The sequence below is a fragment of the Nesoenas mayeri genome (assembly GCF_963082525.1).
Source record: "Nesoenas mayeri genome assembly, chromosome: 21".
Taxonomy (NCBI): Eukaryota; Metazoa; Chordata; class Aves; order Columbiformes; family Columbidae; genus Nesoenas; species Nesoenas mayeri.
Window position 1 is genome coordinate 4,800,417 of NC_137571.1, and position 25,904 is coordinate 4,826,320.

At 46.0% G+C, this 25,904-nt stretch overlaps 1 protein-coding gene across 1 annotated transcript in view; it reads right to left on the reverse strand.

Moving 5' to 3' along the window:
* The window catches only part of CSMD2 (CUB and Sushi multiple domains 2), a gene marked incomplete at both ends in the record, with an annotated part of 231,477 nt that overhangs the window by 198,963 nt on the left and 6,610 nt on the right, over positions 1–25,904 (reverse strand). Inside the window, 2 exon segments of the mRNA XM_080357655.1 lie at positions 2,803–2,915; positions 12,171–12,387. Coding sequence (XP_080213781.1) covers positions 2,803–2,915; positions 12,171–12,387 — 330 coding nt within the window.

Consider the following 25,904-nt stretch of genomic DNA (forward strand, 5'->3'; position numbering starts at 1 on the left):
TCCTAAGAACCGTTTCTATTTAGTAAGAAAACCGCTTAAGTAAAATTGCCTTCAAAGTATTCTACTTAAATGGAAATGAAGTTTTCTCTATTCTTTCAATTCGGCAAGGAAAAGCTGACACTTTTTCACTGCCAGTAACCCTACAACAGTTGCCCCCGTTTCTTTCTCCAGAGCACTCACTTAATGACAGTAATTTCACAGAATCCCAGAATGTCAGGGGTTGAATGGACCTGGAAAGCTCACCCAGTGCAATCCTCCCATGGAGCAGGAACACCCACCAGCTCTGCCACCTTTAGCCAGTGAAATGTGTAAATAAACTGTGTCCTCAGACAGGCGGAATTGAAGAAACACATGCACACGTTCAAGCAGGTAGTGCCTGTGCTGTTCTCGGGAAATTGTACAAGATCTTATCCCGCAGGCATCGTACTAACTAGATAAGCTGGGGAGATGTTAACGCAGACAAAGCCAACCTCGATTTCACAGAATCACAGAATCGACTGGGCTGGAAAAGCCCTCATTGATCATCCAGTCCAACCCTTGGTCCAACTCCAGTCCGTTTACTAGATCATGGCACTAAGTGCCATGTCCAATCTCAGTTTAAAACCCTCCAGGGCCGGTGAGTCCAGCACCTCTCTGGGCAGCCATTCCAATGCCTGACCACTCTCTGCACAGAATTGCTTTCTAATCTCCAGCCTCAATTTCCCCGGGCAGAGTTGAAGCCCATGGCCCCTTGTCCTATTGCTGATGCCTGGGAGAAGAGCCCAATCCCCACCTGGCTAGAACTGCCCTTCAGGTAGTTCTAGAGAGTGCTGAGCTCAGCTCTGAGCCTCCTCTTCTCCAGACTGAACAAGCCCAGCTCCCTCAGCCTCTCCCCATAGGTCTTGTGTTCACTGATTTCTGTGTTTCCCAGAGCAGACGGTGTGAGCACCACGTTTTTCAGTCCCTTTGATGCCTCCAACTACCAACCCGCTTCCTGGCTCCCTGTAAAAACGTTCCCGAGATCTTTCGTTCCAATTTTAAAATGCCGTTTCTTCTGGTGATTTCCCAATGAGGTGAATAATGAACGTGCTCTGATAGCAGATCACAAAGGAGCCGTTTACTGCGAGGACTCCGATGCGTTGTTCTGTCTTTAAACGTGAATTATCGAATCACACGCGACTCATCGAGTTGTAGATTACCATTGAACTGAAAGAGCGCTGGAGCTGCAGCACATCCCCTCCATCAACACCATGCTTATCTCCTCCTCCTTGGTTAACAAGCGCCCAAACGCCCAGCCAGGAGTTGGTACATCAAGCTCCTCTGCCCTCCTCAAAACCAGCTTTTCATTGACACCAACGCTCTGTATCCCTCAGTGCCTCAAGTCTAAAGCACATTCCATTTTCTCCCCTGGGGATGCACTCGGTTACCTGCTTTAAAACCTCCTAATCGCCAGTCAAATAAACTTCAGATCACTTAAAATATATGTGGCTAAAGGGCAGCCCTGGAAAAAGCCTTTGTGCAAGATTACCCGCTACATCGAGGTAATAAAAAACAAAGTGTACAAGTAACTGTGTGTAAATGGCAAAAAATGAACTCTAAATGTCAAGGAAGTACAAAAGCAGCTACGTGTCCTCTACCACATAATTTGGGAGTGATGTCGACACAGTGACAGACATGTGTTCTGGCAGAGATTGTGCACAGGGGCAGCAGATCTGCCTTTGGTCGCCTGTCCCAACAGCCACCGCACTCCATCAGTATCCCCAGTAGGCACCAACCCTTGGAAAACCAGTATGGGCTCTGGCTGAGACATCTCTAACACTGCACCCGGCCATAGCGAGCACCGGCTGGCACCCTCATCACTTCAGGACTAATAGAAACGTCTCAGTGCCATGGCCGCCTCAAGGCAGAGCAAAGGTTTTCATCAGAAATTAGAGGGTATTTAAACAGAATTCCCCTGAACCTGAACAATTGCCAAGCACGGAAAATTTTGAGAGGCTACAACATCATTTAAATGAAGGCATCTGCTTGGTTTAATGTACTGGGTAATTGGCTGGTAGGACTCATTACCAAAAATTATCATTAAAGCTGAGAACTTCTAAGGACCCCAAAGAAAAACATTCACGGGGATAGGAACAACATTCTAGGTTCGATAATCAGTGCAAATATAACTCGTATTTTAAAATGGTTAATTTGTCATTTACCCAGCAGTACCAGCTCACGCTGCGATCAGGACCTGCCTTCCAGTACAAACTGTTCTTTCATTTAGCTGACAACTTCCAGCGTTAGAGATTGAAGACTGAAGCAACCAAGCTTTCACATACAATCCTTCACCTCCACAACTACCAAAACTGGACATATTTATGACAAGAAACACAGGAGGTGAATTTAAATACTTGGAGAAGAAGGTGCAGCGAAAACAAAGATAATGGAAAGGAACAATGCGGTATTATCTGAGCATCCTATGCACTGCTGTGCAGTGGCCGCTGTTGCACGGGGCTCCGGGCGCGTGGAACACTGCAGATTCCACTGTCAAACCCCACGTTTCCCTTCCCTCCCGGTCATCCCAGCTTTGCTGTTAGAGTGAGCTTTTCAAGGTGTTTTGAGCATAGATACTGAGAGGAAAAAACAAACTACACTTGGAAGAGATCAGCTATTTGAACTCTGAAAAAATGGATCTAATGACACAAGAACTGGGCACTCCTTTCTTGTATTAAGTGTCTGCATATGTATGTATTCCAGTACAAACTCCACACCTTAGTTTCACATCCTGCAGTAAGCGACACGTGGATACAACTCAATACAACGACTAAACAGGGCACTTACCTTCATAGTTGGCCTGGAAGCCCTGAGCGCTGACCGCGTAGTCGCTCACGAGCCACAGGGACAGCACGACCCCCGTGCTCACAATAGGAGCCGGCAGCTGGAAACCCGTTAACCTGGAAGAAATCAAGAGCAACGTTACGCTCACCATTTGTGCCTTGGACCTGCCGACACACCACAGAAAACAGACCTGTACAGCTTCAATTCACTTTTCAACAAATTCAAACCCATCCAGGGCTTTTAGCACCTCCTGCTTACCAGAACAACTCCCCTTCTATCTTGACTGATCGTACTTTAAACCGCTGTATGTGCTTCACACCTTGTTCGCCAGCATCATCTGCTCTGCTAATCCCAGCACCATCATCTCGGAGCGGCCGCTGAGCCCGCCAGACTAACTTTCCCCAACCATAAAACACGAGTAATATTTAAGGTCACTGAGCGAGGCCAAGACATTATTCAATGATGTTCATAGCACGTTTTGAGAACCTTGGGGGAAAAACATTAGATACGGGTCTGAAGCGTTACACAAACTACATTACATTGAACACAAACTAAAATAGCGTAAGAGAGCAGGCAAGAAAACATCTTTGCCAATTAAAGCCCATCAGGGTGGCTGGCTGTGGAGTATTCGCTCTGTAGTTTTACAGTGCATAAGTTTTGAAGTCTCTAGGAATCCTCTCCAGTCCCACCCAACTGTGTCTGCAAGAACAACCCCAAGGATGCTCTTTTCATCCTACATCCTCGTATCTACCAGCACCCCAGCAATGGTTAACACCTCTTTACTCAGAGAAAAATCAAAGCCCACAGACACAAAATCATTGGCACAAGATGATCTAGTGGATGTAGTGCAGGAGCTGCCTGGAACACAGACACAGGCCCACAAGAAAGAATGATATTAAAAGCTGATAAGGCTCATAAATAGACCCAAGTCAGCACTACACAAACACACAGCCTGGGGGTCTTGCCCTCCCTGGCTTTCCTTGCAGACTGAGAGCTAAATGACAACTGTTAATTACGCAAGTCCTTTCGGTGATGATTTTAAACTAGCATTAGTAGATCCCAAACGCTAAACCCCAATATTGTATTGACACAGCCCAAAAAGAGCTAATATATATTTCTCATCAACAATTATAGTTCTATAACTTACAAGCCTTCTCCTTATGCTTGGCCAAGGTTATTTACATAAGGACCATGTTTTAAAGCAACCTCAGCTTCTTGCCCGCCATTATCAAAGACAGAAATTCAGATGCGGTCCCCATTGCCTGATAACAGTCCTAAAAATCAGAAGCAGCAGCGACTGCAGGAACTCGCTGCCACACGGCATCGCTCCAGATCGAGAGTGAACTTCCCCACTGCTCCTACTCTGGCCGCGATTTAGTAAATCTAAATATTATTTCTAAGGGATTGCACTCCGACTAATGAAAGCTGACATGCTCTGCCCGAGAACCCGATTAAAGCCACATATCCAGTTATCAGCAAAGTTCACACGGCTGCCAGACAATGACGGCAGTCAAGTTCTAATGTCAGCAGAGGAGTGCTTACCCGCTCTCAGCATAGAAACCATTGTCTGGACAAGCTGGAAGAACAATCGCTCCTGTTTAATAAAAATAAAAGGTTCCAGGGTTTTTAAGGACTCCAGATAGTTTGCTGCACACAGAACTGAGGAAGAGTGTCACGGTTTTTATTAATTTATTTTGCAGTTTAATTAAAACAGCTTATTGAAACCTTCATGTTACCGGGAGGACCCGGGTAACTCTAGACCGGTCAGCCTCACCTCCATCCCTGGGAAACTGATGGAACGACTTCTCCTTGGTGCCATCTCAAGGCATATCAGGGATAAGAGGGTCATTAGGGGCAGTCAACATGGCTTCACCAAGGGGAGTCATGCTTGACCAACCTCATTGACTTTTATGAGGACATAACAAGATGGATGGATGATGGCAGAGCGGTGGACGTGATCCACCTTGACTTGAGTGAGGCATTTGACACAGTCTCCCTGTCTCCACAGTTGTCTTCTCAGTAAGGGTGACAGAACACTGGCCCAGGCTGCCCAGGGGGGTTGTGGAGTCTCCTTCTGTGCAGACATTCCAACCCGCCTGGACACCTTCCTGTGTAACCTCATCTGGGTGTTCCTGCTCCATGGGGGGATTGCACTGGATGAGCTTTCCAGGGCCGTTCCAACCCATGACACTCTGTGACTCATGTGCTCCAATCTGGGAAATGCAGGGACCAGTTTTAATAAATGCACAGAGCAGAACTTGCCCCTTTTCCCCATGGGTGCCCCTGGCTGGACTCCGCCCTTGCTGCGTGCGCAGATTTGCTCTCATCCTCACTCCTCTCTTCAGCTGCACAGTCGTTTTTTCCACTTTTTAAATACAATATCCCACTACGGCTGATGGGCTCAGCCTTGGCCAGCAACAGGTTCCTCTTGGAGCCGGTGGCATTGACTCCATCACACACCAGGGAAGCTTCCAGAAGCTTCTCACAGAAGCCACCCCATTGTCCCCCCCATCAAAGCCTGGCCATGCACACCCAATAGTGACATCACTGTTATTTACTGTAGCAATAAATATATATATACACACACACTAATGAGAAAGAGAAGCAGCAAACTCTGTTCCTTGTTTTTATTAAGGGCCATAACAAGAATGTGAGGGTGGTAATAACAGCACAAATAATCATCTTCCATTTCTTCCATACCTCTGGCCAAATGGATTATTGAGTGATTATCCCCTTAAGTTGCTTGGAGCCAACACTGATTGTGTGAGATTTTCAATGTGTTTTTCATTGGCTTAATTCTGCTCCTACTGTGATGAACCGAACTAAACCAGTGCCAGAAATGCCACTTCATGAGCTTGCCCTTGCTTCACAGTACGGCAAAAATCAATATATCAAAACAAATCTGCGCAGAAATCCTCCACTCTATTTGCATTCTCCTCCACTTTTTGCCTTGGGTTCGCCACCAACACTGCAAGTGTTTGTGGTGCGTAGCTCCCCATTGGCAGAGCAGCAAAACCTGCTTCACAGAACCATCTTCCCCAATGCCAAAGTCCTTCCCCAGTGCAAAATTGTCCCATAATCTATGAAAGGAGCCGAGCACCTGACAAAGAGCCACTGACTGCTCTGCTCATAGGGTTTAACCCACAATTGAACACTTTTGCCCTCGAAAAACACTCAGCCAAGACAGTCCACGTCTCAGCCCCTTTGCAAACGCTCTCACCTCCATCTGTTGCGTATTATTATACTGCTCCACTGTATCAATACAACTGTGCCATGCCCTGTGACGCAGGCTCCCATTCTGGAGTGCAGGTGCCATAATTAAAACAGAGCACATTATTTTTCTGGTAGGATGCCCACCATCAGCTCAGGCTGCAATCAAAATAGTTATTGCAGCTGGCAATCCAACAGCCTTTAAAGCATAAACGCTAGAGAAGTGTCTCAGAACATCTAATGAAAACGCATTGGATTGCATCGTTTAACCCAGCATTAAATTACACTACACCATCCTTCAGTGGGTTTTTTCCTGCATGTAATTTAAAGGCATCTATTAAAGAAAATTTCCCATCAAGCAAAGCACTCTTCAGTGTACACTGTTTCAATGGTTCTGTGGAGTCGTTTGATACCCCTGCGCTATCCCAGGACAATATTCAAGCTAAGTCAGGTGTAAGGGGCTCTGTTGAGAAAACAACAGCTCAGAGCAAGAGCTGCTCTTTGGAAAATAACCTGGAATGAGCAGGTGACAGCTCTTCCACACTGCGTCCAGGTAACAAAGCAGCAGCCAACCCAACATCACCTGGAAGGTGCATTCATCAAGTGTTCAACTCATCTGCCATCAACTGGGGCCAAGAGAAGGAGCCCAGTAACTTCCAGCTGACTTTGAACCCAGTTTTATGTGCCTTGTCCAGCCTACCAGCTGGATCACTCGCACACAGCAGGGAGGGAACTCACCAGCTGCAATGAGAGGCCGAATGTACGTCCAGTCTTTCCACTGATAAATGCTGTGTGATATTAATTAACATTTGTAATTCTCAGTCTTGATGAAAAGGATGCGTAAGCGTTGTACTCCAGCTGCTGCAGGAAGAATACCTGTACGTTTAAGAATTAAAGCCTATGGGGAACTGGAAGCACAGCCACGTGCAGAGCCAGTGGTCACTCACAGCCGTCCCTTCAAGGCTGGTTCATGGAATGTGCGCCAAGAAGATAAGAACGAATGCAAGAGATCGGGGAATTTATCCAGAGCAATCCCTCCCACCTCAGATCTCGTTACTGGCAGCTTAGGAATAGTCTGTGATGCTGAAGGAGTTCAATGCCTCCCATCTCACTGCCTGCAAGATGCAACGGCAGCTCTGGCTCCAGGAGGCTTTTCCACACCACCCCCTGGCTCTCCAGCCCGAAACCCTCTCCCATGTCCCCACAGTCCTGCAGCCTCTTCCTCCTCCTCTATTAGCTTTTCTCCCTTCCTCTCTGTATTTAAGAATCAAGCAATTACAATGAGATGTTAGCTTTTTTTCCTTAACCCATACTGATAGAACAACTGGTACTATGAATGTTCTTATTAAGTACTAATAAAACAAGCAGAGCATAATCCGAGAACACTTCCAGCTCATGGATGCGGCAGACACTTAAAAGCCAGCTTTGTCTGCAAGGCAGAACTCACTCGTGTTACTGAGACAGTTGTCCTTTAACTTTGATCCCTTTCAGGCTGAGATGATGCTCTGGACCAAAACATAAATCTCAGCCAGCTTAAAAGGATGCTGTGATGACATAAGAACAACAGTATCAGGTTACATGTGGATTTACTCAACTTGTTGGAACAACACGCTCAAACATTTTTGAGTCAAGCTACAAACAGATCCCAAACAAGCTCCTCCCTAAGCACACTGCAGCACCAGCGACTCCTTGTCTATTTGCTCCTCATATCTGACCAAGCTGCTTTGCTGCCAACCAACACCGCATGTCATGTCCTACTTTATTCCATACTCTCCAGCCATCCCCTCTGCCCAGCTGGTTGATAATTAGGTTGCTTTTGAAATACTACCCATTGGCTCCGACATCCATTACTATGTATTTTTCCTACCAAGATAGTAACAAGCATCAGAGGGAAAAACACTTTCTCTGTCCCTTGAACTCATGATGACATATGCTGCACCTACTTTTTGTTGTTCAAAAAGTTAATGCGGCACTTTGCGAACGGTTCTCCACCCAACATCCCGCAATCAAACCCCATGTGCCAGCACGACTTGGGAATCAAGTGCACTTTCCTCCCTTCCCCAAGCCAAGTACAATCCATCACGTCACAAGAGTCCTTCGCTTACCTCTGACACCAACAAAGGCTTCATTAACTAACACAGTCTCCAGGGACAGTCACAGGGCTCATAAATTCCAGCCTGGATGGATTTCTTTGCTTGTTTAAAATGGGGTTTGGGTCAATTCCCACTAGAAAAGCGTTATTTATAGAGCTTAAAGCCTGCACAGCCATCTCGGTTATACGAGGCCTTCACGGCTCAAGCTGGTAACATGTACAAGGCATCAAATCTCAATAAATTTCATTTTCAATACAATGTAAGAGAGTAAGAAAATCCAAGTCCATGGTCTTCCTATTTTTAGCATGTCCCTTCCATGCTCATTTTTCCTTTATTCAGGTAGCAGTGAGATACAAGCAGATCTCAGACAACTTTGGCATCTCTACTGGAGAGCAGCATTTCCCCCTTCAATTTACACACAGATCAGCGGCAACAAACTACTGGGCGCCCCAGTTCAACCAGTAAGATCCAACAGCTAAAACTCCAGCTCACTGAACCCCCTCGGGCTGCCTTCTCCTCCCACCACAATGCAATGGACCTGCTCCTTAGAGCCCTGCAATCCAGAAGAATAAATGCCCTGCTCAAGTGACCCCAGCGTTGTTCAGCATGTATGCAAGCGAGTTGTAACCTCTCCTGGTAAAAAAGACTGTACATGCAGTCCTTTGGGCTTTCCAAATTAGTTTTGAACATCTTTGTGAGGAGAAAAACCAACTGATTTTCTAAACCGATCAGTCCTAATTTGAGTGTCAACTCAGTGGCTCCCTTCACAACAACAGAACTAAGTGGAACGACTGACCTATCACATTTATTGTGAATTGTTTTCCCTGGATCTTAACGCAGGACTGAAACATCAAATAAGGAAACTAGCAACTAATTTAAGATTCTCACATTAAAAGCGTCCTGCACATTACAGCAGCAGCTGAAAAAGCTTGAAGATGTCATGTGGCTTCCCTCCTTTGCTACATTTTTCCTTGTTAACTACTGCCTGGTTATGTCACCTAATAGCCAAATATGAAAAAGTCCAAAGAGCCTCCCAACTCCCACAGCAATTTCGGATCCATAAATAACTCCAAATATTCAAATTTCAGTCAGGTCTCTGCTGAGCTTCTAAGCCCAGCACGGTGGGAAAGCAATCAGGAAAGCGACCTGATGAGTGGAGCATCCTCTCAACAATGACACAATCAGAGCACAACGGGAATCTGCAGAAAGCGCATTCTCCTGCCACCGCGCTTTTCGGATCAGCTCCACTCCAAGCCGCCTCGGCAGCTCAGAACGGCTACAAACCTGAAGAATGGGCGTTTGGGAGAGTTTGGGCTGGTGTAACGAGCACAAACACCAGTAGGAGAAGGGAAGACACATCCAGGCACCCAAGGGAAGCTACGAATCCCATCTGAACTGCTGACGACATGTAACACTCCAGCTCAGGGGAGACACAAATCTACAGCCATTGCTGTTCCCAGGGTTCAAAGATGATTCTCTTACAGTGGTCCCAGCTGAAAACCAGTATATGGTGCTGGGGAACAAACTAAACAGACCGAAACCAACCACACAAATTATGTGAGAGAAGCTGAAGGAGCAAGGACTTGGAAACATGCTCTGATTTTAGCAGACAAAGCAAAGTCATGGCACTAAAAGACGACAACAGCCCTGGATGTCTAAATTAAGATGCTGAAACGCATTTAATATTCACATACTCATCACAAACATACAACGCAAATTCCCTAATATGCAGTAAAGCAGTTTATTAGCAAGTGTCTCATTGGATTAAGTCTGTTCTTATTCTATTAGGGAACTTTCACACCACATTAAACGGCAAGACAACAGGGTGTTTTCCAGCACACGATGAACACAGTTATTAACCCCTTCTCAGCAACAAGGCCAAGGAAGCTCTTGGGAATACATGGTTTAAATGGAGCAGTCGGGTTTCCAGAAGACAAACCCCAGCAAAGCAAGACATCAACACCGACGTCCTTCCCTTCTCCCCATCGCACAGACGTGACCTACTGAAAAACATCAGTGATGCTCAACACGAGCTCACCACTGTTCCTCCGTTCATCATTCTGTTGAGCAGCCTTGGACACACTGAACAGCACAGTTACCTCCTTCTCTACAGAAACAGGCTTTGTTTACCCCCTTCTTTTACACTTGCTTACAGCTTATTTTGGCCCAGCTCCTGGTAGCATAAGCTTTGACGAATGACGCACGGTCATCCATCTTCGAGTACTGCGCTTGGATGATGAATTGAGTACATTTGGAAAGCAGTCTGAGAAAAAAACAAAATTGATGGCCACAGGAAAAAAGAAAAAGGAGAGAAAGAATAAAACAAAAATTTAAAACAGTGTTGGGCAGGAGTTACAGAGTTTAATGAAGTGAGATTGATGTAGAACAAAAAAAAGGTGAACAAAGAAGTGAGACATGGAACAGCAGGGAAGAGCAAGTTTCAGGTTTTGAAGCCACTAAACTAGAGACATCCAGGTGAAGAACACAAGTGTCCACATCTCATTTAGTTTTATCTTCTGTAAGTACTCTCAGACCTCTAGAAAGCTTCAATACCAACTTCTGTCCCCATTTATTTCACCGTCCTCTGTTGCACTAAATACACACCATTTCCCAAACACCTCATTAGAGATGAAACTTTCTCATATCACTTTGTGCTGATGGTTCCATCCCACAACTTCCTCGTGAGTTGCACACGAAGTTCACCAGCAATACAGAGGAAGGGAGGACACCTTCTTTGTGTCCTCCCCTTCCCATTGCCAGCACCGCACCCCAGCTTTGGCGACGCTCTTGCTGTTGCTTCATTGATAATCACACCACGCTCACGAGTAGCTCACAGCAATACCCGAGTGTCGCTCACCTAATGTCTCACTAATTTACTCCACCATGACCCTCCTTCTGAATTCATTTCCTTCATGGATTTTGCTTCTTCAGCAGAAGCTCCCACTGACATGGAAAGGGCAAAAGGGACCATCTGGTGCTGCTCACGAGCAGAGCAACGTGCCAGGGGCTCCTCGGGGCAGCAGCGGCGCTGACTCCTCACCAGACAGTTTTATACCTGATATGAGCATCCTTTACGTAACACCTGAAGCACTGTGCTTACCTTCTGATTAAATGATGAGGTCCCATAATTAAGATGATTCTCAAGCACGGTTGCGAGATGAAGATAAGATTTATTTGCATAACTCAAATCAGCTACACGAAGGGCTGATTTTCACCAGTGTTTAACTCAGATTTTCCAGCTGGGTTAGACAAGACATTGAGGTCAAAGGATCTGTCCCAAAGTGGCTTGAAGTATAATTAATTTCCAGGACTGTCCACAACTAGAGCATTCTAGCACTGTTTCTATTACTTTTTGAATATATTACTGTCAGACTTCAGCTGCAATCAGACACCGCATCAGACACCAGCAGTCACGTCACAAGTCACCAGGCTGATTTCATCTGCGCCTCAGATCTGGAGGTCTGAGATCATGACTCCTTCAAATGCAGAACACTGACATGCCAGCTAACATTTGCTATCACAGCAATCCATCATTTCTTTTCTAAATCAGCCTCTCATGGTGATTTTCATTAATACCGAGATAGTACTTGGAAGTCTCCGAGATCAGAATCCATGGAGGGTCTCATATTAAACTATATTACTTGTACCTCGACAATTTCGCTGAGTCGAGACCCGCCGAGCTGCCTCCCATCAGCTGATCTCAGGAACCCAGTGCACCCACAAAGCACTTGGAAGAGCTCTAAACTGAAACCCATTATCCATCCTCCCACTCAGAGAATCTCTTTTGGATTGAGGGAAGCTCCTCTTGCACATTAGCTCTGCTGCTCTCTCGCTCCATTTTCTAATTAACTTCTCTGGATGTCTAGAACGACTCCTGATAAATCATTGCTGTCAGGCATTCAGAGCAACATTTCAAACCTTATCAGAGGTAAGAAATCAAAACAACTACAGGAACAGTTCGCGAAGCAGCACTCGCAGTTTATTGCAGCATAAACCTCCGACCTAGATTTAATCCCAGTGGCAGAAACGGGAACATGTTTATAAACATGACTGTTATGAGCAATGTACCTTGTTCTCAGGTTCCCCTGCTGAGGCAGTCCGTCGTAGATAGATAACACATCAAAGTCTTCCTCTAACGCGAAGGACTGGAAAACAAGCTGTATCCTGTTCTGCTCCTCGGCAGTGATTGTCCACGTGCAGTTTGCATAATTGGGATATCCATATGGAAAGCCTGGGCTCTGTATGGTCCCATTTGGGCCCTGCAAGATGTGACTGCAGTTCTGGGCTGGCAAGAGAAAAGACAAAAGTACAAGTCAAATGGTGTAGGATACAGATTTAACATCTTTCACCAGCAAAACAGATCATAGGGGATTCTTTACGCTGAATTTCTTGTCAGTTCACGGTCCCAAGGAACAGATAAAGGGAAAACGTGAAGATGCATCTTTGTCCTCCCCACAGGAACGTGGACCCTGGTACCCATGTCCTGGGCACTGCTCCCTCCAGCTCAAAACACCATGGGCTAATAAGAGCTGGATTAGCGCAGCTCCTGACCGCAATGGGGACACAACGCTCTCGCACCCCACAACAAAATCCGATCTACCCTTCAGCACACACTCTGCATTGAGGGATTTCAGCCATTTGGAGAGTGGGCACCTCAACCACGAGGGGTTCAGAAGCTACAAAGCAGCAGGACGACAACACCAGAGCCGATGTCTCCTTCACCCTGAGTTACACTTGAATCAGAGATGGAAGATCAGGGCTCAAGCGCCCAGACAAAGACAGACAGACCACCCCTCACCTTGAAAGGCCAAAAACTGTACTGGACATAATACTTAATGAGGAACTGAGTCACCAGATGAGTCGCTTGTCTGGACAAGACCGCATGAAAACTGAATGGCAAAAGATGAGAAATTAAAGTTGTCCTGACTCCAGAAAGAGAAGGACACGGTTCAAAGGCTTCAATGAACAAACCATTCTTGAATAGTTATTTGGAATTTAATAAATAAATAAATAAATAACCCAAATCTTTGCAACTTATTAGAACAGCAGCTCTCCTTTCCCCATCCACATCCTTCCAGGTGAGTGTTGCTCGCTAACCCCGAAACTCCCCCGGGCAGGGAGAAGAGCCGGTGGTTTCTATATGGGCCCTTTCCATGCACAACACCGTAAGGAAAAGGCACATTCCCATTCAGTTCCTGCTCTGCAAACCCCAACCTGGCAGCTGCACCCCTGCAAAGCCATACCGGCCACAGCCCAGAGCTGCCAACACCAGCAACACCGCACAGCCCAACAGAGAATAAACCCTCGGTTAGACCCAGCCTTCCCAGGCCGCTCTTTTCCCTCAGCCAGTTCTGAAACACTTCAGCTCCTCACGCAGGCTCACGTACAGCAAATGTCTTCCCATCAGTATTCCCAAGGAGCTGCTGTGGAGCTACATCTTCTGAGAACAAAAGCTCAGCTCTGTACCCACCAGCTAAATACCCAACGCCTCCCTCAAATCCATTTTTCCTTCCCAGCAGCAGTACCTGCGAATACTCCATCCCAAAGATAAACTGCCACAATGTATGATTTCTGGATATATGAGATTTTCTTCTCTCTGGGGGAACAGGTACATAAATAGGTTTCGGGAACAGCCTAAATGACAAATTCTCCTTAGTGTTCTCTCCTCACCGCTACTTTACCCGAATGTCTTTTGAGGCACAAAGAGAAATGCACTCCAAAGCAGTACAAGTCCTGCTGGCTCTGGTGGAATAACTGCTCCTCAAGGCTGAACTGCAGACAGTTTGCAAGGCAGCTGAGGCACCAAAGCCGAGTTTCACGCGTATCCTCTGGCCAGCAGAGCTGCCATCCCTGCCGCCTGCGTTTCCTCTGGCTTTTCTTACCAACATCAGATCGTTCGCCTCTGCTTATGCAGATAACCGAGGCTTTCAAGTCAAAACGAATTAGATTAGAAATTACTACTTTGATTCCTCATTGCTTTTTTCAAAGGCAGCGATGGCATTTGCACTTCTGAGCGCCAACCAGCTACAGGTACAGAACTGCGGAGCAGCGCTCATTAAAGCCAATTATAATTACACTGACCTACTTTGGTGCAAAAATGCTTAGTGGAACTTCTCTCTGCCAGACAAAGTTCACACCTTAATGAATCTAAAATGGTCAAATATATTTACTACTCAGGGAATCTTTTTGTATCATGTTATTATATCAATGAGAGTTAGGACAGCCCCATAATCCACCGGGGACTAAACCTGTGCTGCAAACGCAACTCGTTAACAAGGGCAGACTGTACTTTGCATTTCTATAGCACCTGGCATCTGCCTCTCTCAGTGCGTTTTGTCAACACATAATAAATACAAGAGTGGATCTACCTCCCGCCTCCCCTCCAGCTCCATTTACTCAGAGGGTTCACTGAAAGGATGTATTAGCTCAGTGCCAAAAAGCTGCACGGGATGGGGAATATTACCGCTACCTCCGAGGGAAATTAGGCCTGGTTTGGTTTAATAAATTAGACACTGCCAAAGATCCACAAGCTTCAGTTCTCTAAAATTCAATCACGTCCTCTTCAACCAGCCTGGCACTCAATAGGCGATGTGCTGCTATTGATGCTGTCCCTACTGCACGTTTTTTATTTGAATCATTAGTAAATTCCGTCACAACAATTTAAGGAAATTAAAAGGCTGTATCTCTCCACTTCCTGGTGGTATAAAATCTACTGATGTTGCACAAAGTTCAGAAAACAAATTCAAGGTCCGAGACCCATTGCTCCGAACACTTCCAAGGTCACATGAAAGGCAATGAGCTTTACGATCAATATAAACTTATGATGTCCTTGCAGAATCAGCAATTGCAACAGAGAACAAACAAATGCCAGGAAAACGTACATAAACCTAAACGCAGCTGCAGAAAAATGAATCCCTAAGAGAAAAAGAGGACACAGGCTTATGATCAATCAAATCAATCTAGTGCAGTATTGGTGCAGGGACCATCTCCTTTCCACCCCGGGTGGGTTCCCCATCACCGCGGGTACCGGAGGAGCCACAGCCCCTTAGTTTGCCACACTTCATCCCACAGCTACAGCAGTAAATGAGAAAGGTAAATACACAAAGCTGAGGGATGAGATGTCATTTGCCAGAAGGCTCAGTCTGGCAGTGTAAATATTTGCGTAGATATTCCAGCTTCTAATACTATTATTCATGGACTCAGACCTTCTGATATATAACAGCAACATGAACTCATCAGCGGATATGCATTTGTGGGCACATGTCCTATTTTTGTGACGGAGATGAGCAGTGTGAGAATGGAGCTACATCTAACTCGTACCCTGCCAATGCAACCTGCTATTTTCAATTCTGGAAAGTAGTTTATTAGGAGAGTATATCTTTTTAATGAATGCATCAGTGTAATTTTATTGCAGTAGCATTTAATATTTCCAGACAAGGACAAAGGCATTATCATACTTGGTATTGTTGAGTGGACACAGCCTTCCTCCAAAGGGACCACAATCTAAGGGGGAAGGAATAAAACACAAGCCAAGGAAATCCACACTTGTGGAGAGCTTGAGGCTTCGCAGGAAAACATCTTTATCCAGGGGCACAACCACTTCCTCACTGATAGAGCTTAAAAGTCAGCTTTACCAGTCTCGACTTACAGTACTTGTTTTTGTGCAGCATGCGCTGCTTGAACAACATACACAGACTAATCAGCTTCACTTCTGGCTCATATACACAGTGAAAATGATGACATATTTACTTTGCAATATGCTAATAGCAGAACAGCGTTTCTAACAGAAACAAGGGCTGCCTGCGGCATATTATGATACACAGTTAATCCGCACGCCACAAAGCTTAACATGACCGGACACTTAACCAAAATATAACTATCGGCTGAATGCAGCTGCCTCTGGCTTAAGTGGGGAAGCTGCAAACCCCCCGAGCTCCACCCTGGCTATGGATCAGCCTCTTGCCATGAGGAGAGCAGGGAAAACATCCCTGTAGTTGAAAACCAAGATTTCTTTTGACAGTACAAGCTAGCGGGAGGTTTATTTACACTGTCCATCTGTCTAATGCAATGTGGGCAGTTGGGTCCCGGAGCAGAACCAGTTCACCCCAGTGACACCACTGCTTCTCAGACCTCTGATGTCCATTGACCGGCAGTCACGACGGCCACTGCACACTGAGCAACACAAACCAGTTTAAATTAACAAAAGGGGAGGATCCATCATTCAAGCACATTCACAGCAATAGGGTTCTGTTATTCCCTTCAAATCAGGAACATCTGCACACAGGAGCTGCCTGGGCTGCTTGGCTTCCATCATCCACATCAAACTCCAGCAGCTCTGCACACTCAGACACAACCCAGACACTCAAATTCTGTCACCACAGATCCTCACCAAGTTGTCAAAAGCTAAATAATAAGCAAAGGCGGTGTCTGGCATAACAAGTGCAAAGGAAACAGGTACAAAACATCTCCCACCTTGTTCCAATGCCTTAAACTTACCAGGTCAGATCCACAACAGTCTGAGCCAAAGAGGTGTTTCAACTGTGTTGATTTACACCATATCAAAGGCTAAGGAAGCAATACTTCAGGGAGAGGGAAACAGAATTTGTTTCTGAATTGCTTCCTAAAATATGAGTTGATGTACTTTGTTTCTCAGCAGAAAAATCTAATTTAACAAACATTGATGTATGGTCACTGCACAATTCAAAAGGAACAAATATCAAATCACGTACACTGACTTGCTCTCAGCAGCATCATCTGTTGGTGATACAGGGCTGTCTTCCCCTTAATGCAGTAGGTTTTGGGATTGTCATTTTCTTTAGTTATTGTCACTTAGTCACAAATGTTTCTATTTTGGGTTGTTCTGGCCTGTTCAATGAAACAGATTAACATAAATACCTTTCCCCAGGAAAACACAGATCCATGTCACAGAATCCCAGAATGTCAGGGGTTGAAGGGCCCTGGAAAGCACATCCAGTGCAATCCCCCCATGGAGCAGGAACACCCAGATGAGGTTACACAGGAAGGTGTCCAGGCGGGTTGGAATGTCTGCACAGAAGGAGACTCCACAACCCCCTGGGCAGCCTGGGCCAGGCTCTGCCACCCTCACCCCAACAAGTTGCTTCTCAAATTTAAGTGGAACCTCCTGTGTTCCAGTTTGCACCCATTGCCCCTTGTCCTGTCCCTGGTTGTCACCAGCAGAGCCTGGCTCCATCCTCCTGACACTCCCCCCCTTTCCATATTGATCCCCATGAATGAGTCCCCCCTCAGTGTCCTCTTGTCCAGCTCCAGAGCCCCAGCTCCCTCAGCCTTTCCTCACACGGGAGATGCTCCACTCCCTGCAGCATCTTGGTGGCTGCGCTGGACTCTCTCCAGCAGTTCCCTGTCCTGCTGGAGCTGAGGGGCCACAACTGGACACAAGATTTCAGATGTGGTCTCCCCAGGGCAGAGCAGAGGGGCAGGAGAACCTCTCTTGACCTGCAAACACACAAACACCTTCCATCCCAGCCTGAAATACCAAGGCCAAATCCCACTCATATCAATAACTTCTCAATTTTTTCTGTTTCCATTACTGTCCATGGTCATTCACCCTCACTGTATAAAGTTCTTCAAGACACCAGACCCCAACTCAGAAACTGCACTCAAATACTGACATCGCCTTCCAGCACCCTCTGATCTAAACACCAAAAACATCCAGTTTCCCACTGCTCACTGTCTTTAATCTTTTACCAGCAACTCCTCACACTTCCTTACACAGTTGTCTTGTAAATCACAGACAATCCCAAGCAGCGAGCAGTTCACCCACAGCCCAGCTCCAACTCTCTTGTTCACACCATTTAAGCGAACAAACAGGGAAAGCACCTTCACACTTCATAAATCTAAGCCTTGTTTCCCTAAGTATTCACCTTTTCACAGTTTTAGCTTAACCTACAGTCTCATCAAAGCCTTCTGGGTAATAAATAATGCAGAGACATTCCATTAACTATAACTTTTAACCAAAAGCCGTTGGATCCAAGAACATCATCAAGGGGATGATTTACATCTCAGATAGGCAGCGCCTTTTTTTCTCTGAACACGTGGAGCGATAAACCGGAGAACGCAAGGGCAGAGAACATGCATTTAATCTGAATCCAGCTCATGCCACCACTGCCAAACCTAGAAAGAATTATTACACCCCCCTCGGATCAGGAGCAGCGTGTGAGTCTTGAGCAGGATCGCACGATGCTGAAGAATCAAACACAGCATTCCTGAAACCAGCTCTGTCACCTCCCGTTCTCTGGAGAGAGACATCGCTTCCCTTCCATTCCAACAGTCTTTCACTCCCACTCTGTCATCACTTTGTCTCTTTTAGTGCTGCCCGGGCTTTCAGGCTGTTATTGCAGAGATCTGTTACATTTAGGCATTGTTCCAACCTTACCATAACGATTCACTTCTAAGGGCTTCCCGAGTAGAAAGATGAGAAGAACAGATGAGATGACAGTGGAATGAAGACGCTGCAATAATGTATTAAAATTCTTCCCACATCTGCCTCCTCCCAACAAAAACTTCTGTCTTGGAAAACTATCCAAGTTTCATGTATGTGTTGGATTTCTAGTCACATTGCTGACCTTGGATTTCCCCAACAAGAGCTCAAACCAGATCACCCTATAGCTAAAAGCTAAAGTGCTTGCACGAAGAGCAAAGAGAATTATTATTGTACTTTGGTTTTATATCTCACAATTGAAGCTTGAAAGGGTATACACTTGCAATAGGAACATCAAACGCATTCTGACATGATGTTGCGAGAAAAAACTCCACTTTCAGGTAACGTCAAAAGCCATCGCGGGACGAACCTTGAGGCGGGAAGAACATGACACTGCACACGTGTCCTGTGTCACGGCTGCACCGCAGCCCCTGATGTGCCGAGAGGACAGAGACTGAGCTGCTGGGGAGTGACATCCCATTTGGTTGAGCTGGAAACGTCCCAAGTGAGGACACGGGGCAGAACAGCAGCCACCAGGTTTCCCCGTGAGGCTGAAACCCTGTGCTCTGAGCACGCTGACCCCGCACCGCTGCCCTGCAGACAGAACAGTCCTCAAGACCCTCATCACATTAATTTTGTTTAATTAATAAGATGGGAAGACCCCAAATCTTGCTGCTGTGGAGCGCGTAAGAACCAGAGCTGCTCTGCAGTGAGCACGCAGCACCTGTCCTGTTGGGTTACAGAGGCACCAGTGTCCCCTGGCTCTCCACAGGTGTGTGTTGCACCTTTCTTAATCACCCCTGCAGATTTCTATACCACTTCACCACCTGTAAAGCTTACATTCTAAACTGAGTCAAAGCCAGACAGGAAACAGGACAAGGGTTTAGGAGTAAAGAGTTACACACAGTGAGGTGAAAGGGAGATGGATTCCTTCCCACTGTTACAAGGGGAGGCAGGAGGCCTTAAGGACTAATAGAAGGTACTAAAATATTACTTTGGAGTTATTTTAATACACATCTAGAAAAACGCTGGTAACACATGCTTTTTAATACAAGCAGTACCAAAGTAAATATTAGAGAACTCTGTGTTCATCAAGACACATCAGCGAATACATATTTTCCCCCTTTACACAGTAATCTTCAAAAAATCCTGTGTTTTATCTGCACTAAGTTAACTAGCTGGAAAGACACAGGCACATAATAGAGCATCACACACCCCAAACCAATACCCTATTGACAGCAATGGACATGGTGTCAGAAACATTGCGTAACAAACAGAACTTTAGCCAATTCTGATGAGGAATGTAAATTACCACGTTACCGATTACTCCACAACACAGAATGCCCCACTATCTTTCCACCCAACCTCAGTTTTCACCATCGCCCTTAAAACCACAGTGACAAAGATGACCTAGATCACTTCATCTAGATGAGTCCCTGCACCGCACGTGTGGAACAAAGTGGGGAAATGGGCTCTGCTGTTCTGACCGTATCACAATAAAGAAGACTGACCTACAGAGGCCATATGCAGCCAGGCAGGAGCAGCTTGGCCATGCAAGAACCTACACAAAGAGAAAGAAAACCCTGGACCTTTTAACATCGAACAAAGCACAGGAATCCTGTCGGCAACACCAAACTCACTACAGCTCATGCTGCTTGAGCTTGATCAGCAAGTGAAGATTTGCAATGCTGGCATCTCTGTACTTGCCTGAAACCAGAGTAAGGGGCTCAAGAATAAGATTCCTCGTAGAAATTGAAGATGTCTGTTTCTTCCCGCTCCATCCTAAAAAATGCCACGGGAGCTTTCACTGGACCGGCCAAACCAGACAACTTGGCTTGTGCTGCTCTGGTTCCTATGGTACCCACTCTTAACTACCTGCGTGGCTGTGCTGTGACAAAAGTGACTTTATTTCACGTCCTTTCTTTGCCTCAGAGTGAAGGACATTCCTTCCACTGCACGTCACAACTTACTGTGAGTTTATCTTAAAAAGGCTTTAAGGAACCTTGGCTGAAATAGCTCACGCGTTAAGATTTTGAAAACCCCAATCAAACCAAAAGCCTCCAAGCTGAACACCCTAGGAAGAGAGAAGAGTTTTAAACACTCTAAAAGCAACTCAAGCAGCCACAGCTGGCAGTGGTTTCTGCCTCAGAGTTGCTCCTAAGAAAAGCAAATGTATTTCCCAGTGCAGATGTGATGTATTTTAAGTCTCTCCCCTCTGTTGCTGCACAAGGTTGTTCCACACGGCAGCTGCAGACTCGGTTGAAATCCTGGTGCACTGGCTGTCACGGGTGTTGTTCACATGCACATAGTTCACCCCACCCCAAGTGCAAGACAACGCGACTTGTCTGGAAGAATAAAAGGTTTCACCATACAAAGGTTCAGCTACCAAGCAACTCTCAGCTCGCCTGATTTTTGCCGGGCAGTGGCACAAGCTGCCCGTAGGCATTCAAGGAAGCCTGAAGGTCAAGAAATTAAGAGCAAGGCTTTGCAAACCTCATGAAAAGAGGCTCCAGTATCTCTCATCGCAAATTACCATTCTAGCCAGCTCCCTGACAGCCAGCGGCTCCGGCCCCATCGCGATGCCCTGACGTTGCTAAGCACAGTTGCTAGGCAAGGGCACACATCCAACAGCTCAACTGCGGCTTCGTTACAGGGCGGCCCTAACGAAGAAAGAAACGGGAGGAAAAAAACACCCTGGGTTTTATATATACATGGAAATTTCTCTGAATGCTAAACAACGAGTTGGAGCCTGGCAATACCGCAGAGCAGCCAGCTTTCTACTGGGGAGCTTCACTAACAGGCACAATTCACAAAATTCATGCCTTTGGTATTCAGCAAAGTCAATTGTTTAGGGTTTTCTGCTGAATATTGGTCTAGAAAAGCCATGATTTAAAGCCAGAAGCTGCAGGGGCTTCCACAGATCTCCAGGACACGGGATGTGGCCTCTTTATCAGTTGGGGAAATGCAGAGATACAGCAAGTGAGTACAAACTGGACCATAAAGCATATATATGGATGTGTAATCATGTGTATATATACACACACAGAGATAAAAAGTTGAAGAACTAAAAAGCTCTCCTGGTTACTACGGACTGTCTTCCCTTCCAGGCTTGGCAATCACACCACATAATCCTATTTATAAATATGTTAGCTTTTCTGTCCTGTACTTCACACTGGAAGACTCGCATTAGAGCCTTACTGCTTTGATGATTATAAACATTAATCTAATTTCAAGCTAAAATTCATAATGCATGATGAGTTTTTGCCCATTTGTTTTCATGACATTTTTTGTCAACTTAAAGAGCCCTTCTCCCCATTTCAAACTGAACACCAAGTGACCCCCACAGCTCAAACAAGCCTGAACAACTGGGTTCCCTAGAACCTGAAACAATTCCACGTCTCACTCATCAACAACCTAAAAAGAGCAATAATTTGCACAAGTTCACAGCTGCATAATTCCCAGGTTCCAGTATAAGTTGGGAATGACCTATTAGAGAGCAGCGTAGGGGAAAGGGACCTGGGGGTCCTGGGGACAGCAGGGTGACCATGAGCCAGCACTGGGCCCTTGTGGCCAGGAAGCCAATGGCACCTGGGGTGGGTTAGAAGGGGGTGGTCAGTAGGTCAGAGAGGTTCTCCTGCCCCTCTGCTCTGCCCTGGGGAGACCACACCTGGAATCTTGTGTCCAGCTGTGGCCCCTCAGTTCCAGCAGGACAGGGAACTGCTGCAGAGAGTCCAGCGCAGCCACCAAGATGCTGGAGGGAGTGGAGCATCTCCCGTGTGAGGAAAGGCTGAGGGAGCTGGGGCTCTGGAGCTGGACAAGAGGACACTGAGGGGGGGACTCATTCATGTTTACAGATATCTAAAGGGAGAGTGTCAGGAGGATGGAGCCAGGCTCTTCTCGGTGACAACCAATGGTAGGACAAGGGGCAATGGGTGCAAACTGGAACACAGGAGGTTCCACTTGAATATGGAAAGAAACTTGTTCCTGGTGAGGGTGTCAGAGCCTGGCCCAGGCTGCCCAGGGGGTTGTGGAGTCTCCTTCTGTGCAGACATTCCAACCCGTCTGGACACCTTCCTGTGTAACCTCATCTGGGTGTTCCTGCTCCATGGGGGGATTGCACTGGATGAGCTTTCCAGGGACCTTCCAACCCCTGACATTCTGAGATTCTGTCATTCCTCATGAAATTGGGAATCTTGTGCAAACCTTCCACTACTTGAAATCACTCGCTGAGCTCCGACAAGTAACCGTTATCCCGATATTCAGCCAGAATGGCCTCTTCTCCGGGGATGTAATTTTCTCCCTTCAAAACTTTCTCTTTCAAAATTGTCTCTTAATCAATTTTGACGGCTCCCTTAGCACCACGACTCTTCTACATAGCCATTGTCAGCATAATAATAATACCAAGCACTTATACAGCTATTTCCATCTTCAAAGCACTTCACAAGCATTAACCAATTAATGCACATTCTCCCCGTGCTGTCTCTAGTGTGAATAACGGCCTCGCTGGCTTTTCCGGTGACTTCTCTTCATGGGTTTCAGTAGCCCAAATATCCTCTAATTGCACCCCGCTGTCAGGTTGCTTTGTACATCCCATTTCCAAGGGAGCAGCGTGGCTTTGCAACACACCACACAAGCTTGGACAATCAAGAGCTAGCCCAAGAAAAATACGATTTAACATGTGGTTCAGGCACTAAGCTGGAACTCCGGACGCCTCGGCTTGAGCCTGGTAAGGTATCAAAGAGATGAGGCAGCTCCTTGGGCAACATTTCGCAAAACCAAGGCGAATTTGCTTACAGTCCCTTTAGAAAAGGAGTTTAAGTGGACCAGATTCACCAACTTTTTGTACAAACCTAAGGACTGCAAACAGATGCCCCGTAGCCTCCACAATGCACTGGGGTTTTGCAGCTAATATATCCTCTCATAAAACCCCACCAGGCAAGTACACACTTATTTAGGCATCTAAACATCTTTGCAAATCTTGCCCCAGGAGTCCAAAACTCAAAGAAAATGTTCAGGATGATTCAGAAGCTCCTTAAAATTTTACTTCTATTTCCCTTTGTGTCTGTGAAGTGAACACTGCAAGGATTTCTCTTCTCCCCGCTTAGGTCCAGACATTCACAAAAACGACCCAGGGCAGGCCCCATTTTCTGCAATGTCGTGATTCCCATTATGCAAATCTCATCAATCGCATGTTTTCTTTGTCTCCCGCGAGTTTCGTGTTGTGTTTCATTCATCTCAACTCACGACTGCAATGAAATCTCAGAAAAGGGGAGCTAACTTGATGGAAAATATTTGTACAGACCCCTGCAAACAGACTCCGCTCATACGCGGCGTTTTTCCTCAGCTTCATTTATAAGGTGCTAATTATTATCTCCAAAACAAATTTTTCAATTTGTATTTCAATTATTTTTCAGTAAGGGAATATTTGCATTTAAATGGCTTATCCATTGTGCTCAAACACAAACTCATCTGCAATCTCAGGTGTTAGGACTCCTTTATCTCGAAAAAAGAGTAAGAAAGGTGAAATAAGGTTCAAGGTGAAATCCATCTCACCAATCTCACTGAAGGTCTAATTTAAAGATTTCCTCATGATAAATTTTCATTATTAGTCTCAATTCCCCTTGTTACCAAATCCATGTCATCACAAAAAGACTTAAAAGTACCTGCAATTTCATTCTCTATTATCGGTTATGTGGCCGTGTGTCCATCTATGAAGTTCAATGCTCCCCCAAGGCCAGTGAGAACAGAACTTGCCCCGAGAGATCTTTGACCGAGCTACCAATCTCATCTCACTAATAGTTTAGAAGACCTCAGTCCTTGAAATTCTCACAATATTAACAATTCCATCATTACACTGATGGAGAACTGACAGCTTAAAGAGAATAATCCAGTGGATATAGATTCTTCTTCAGAAACAAGCCCGCCCTAAGCTCAGAGAGACTTGCAAGTGTTTTGTTTTCCCCCTCCCCAGCATGTTTTGCTTTCTAGCTTATACATCAGAAATCTGGTTCTATTTTCATGCATTTATAACCAGGTGGAAAACAGAAAAGTTGCACAAGTTCAGAGAAATTTTTATGTTAAGTACCAGGCATTCAGTACCTCTGCCTTCTCTGTATCTTCTGTCACCAGGGCACCCACCTCGTTCATCAGTAGCCTACGTTGCCTCTGCTGTTAGTTTTATCTGACACCCATCGGAAAAAGCTCTTCCTGTTGTCCTTGACCCCTCTCGCCAGATTTCATTCTAAGGAGGCCTTAGCTTTCCTAGTTGCCTCCCTACACCCTCTGACAACAGCCTGATATTCTCCCCAAGTGGCCAACCCCTCCTGCCATGATCTAGAAACTCTCCTCTTCCACCTGAGCACACCTAGCAGTTCCCTGTTTAACCACACAGCTCTCCTGGCTCCCTTCCTTGGCTTCCTACATGTCAGGATGCTCTGATCTTGTGCCCGGTACAAACAGTCCCTGAACACTGACCAACTCTCTTGGGCCCCTTTACCTTCAAGCAGCCTTGCCCATGGCATTTCCCCAACCAATTGCCTGAAAAGGCCAAAGTTTGCCTTGCTGAAATCCAGGGTTGCAGTTCTGCTTGCTATCCTGCTCCTGCCATGTGAGATCCTGAACTCCACCATCTCACGGTCGCTGCAACCCAGGCAGCCCTCAACCTTTACCGCTTCAACCAGCCCCTCCTTGTCAGTGAGGATGAGGTGCAGCAGTGCTGCTCTTCTAGTCGGCTCCTCCACCCTTGGCATCACAAAGTTCTGGTCAAGGCACTGGAGGAGCCTCCTGGCCTGCGGCTGCCGGCCGAGTCGTCCTTCCAACAGACATCAGGGAGGTTAAAATCCCCCAGCACAACCAGGGCCCAAATATCCCAGCACCTGCAGTGGAACAATCTGCTTACATGCAAAGTCCAAATCATCTCCACAGTTTCTGCATCCTCCATCTGTGTATAACTAACAAACAAATTCACAACTTATTTCCACTACCATTAACACTATATTGTACTATTTTATTTTTCTTTCACCTCCTCTATTCACTTAAAACCTCATTTTCACCCTTAGACATATTCTATTTAATCGCAGTTTTCAATCCCCAAAGCGGATCAATACCTTTCTTCTTCAATCTACATAGCTCTCAATCAAAGAGTTAACAAGAGGTGAATTGAATCGACCTGCGGGTTCAGATTGGGTATTTTTTTGGAAAAAGTCTCATTTGCTAACTGCACTCATAGAAAAGGAGGAGAAAAACCTCCCCGTAATAGCCCTCACTGTCACATTCACGGGTGAAGAGTCATGATTTGTTCTGCTGTGTGTTAAGCCCAACCTTAGCGGGGACAAATCCCCTAT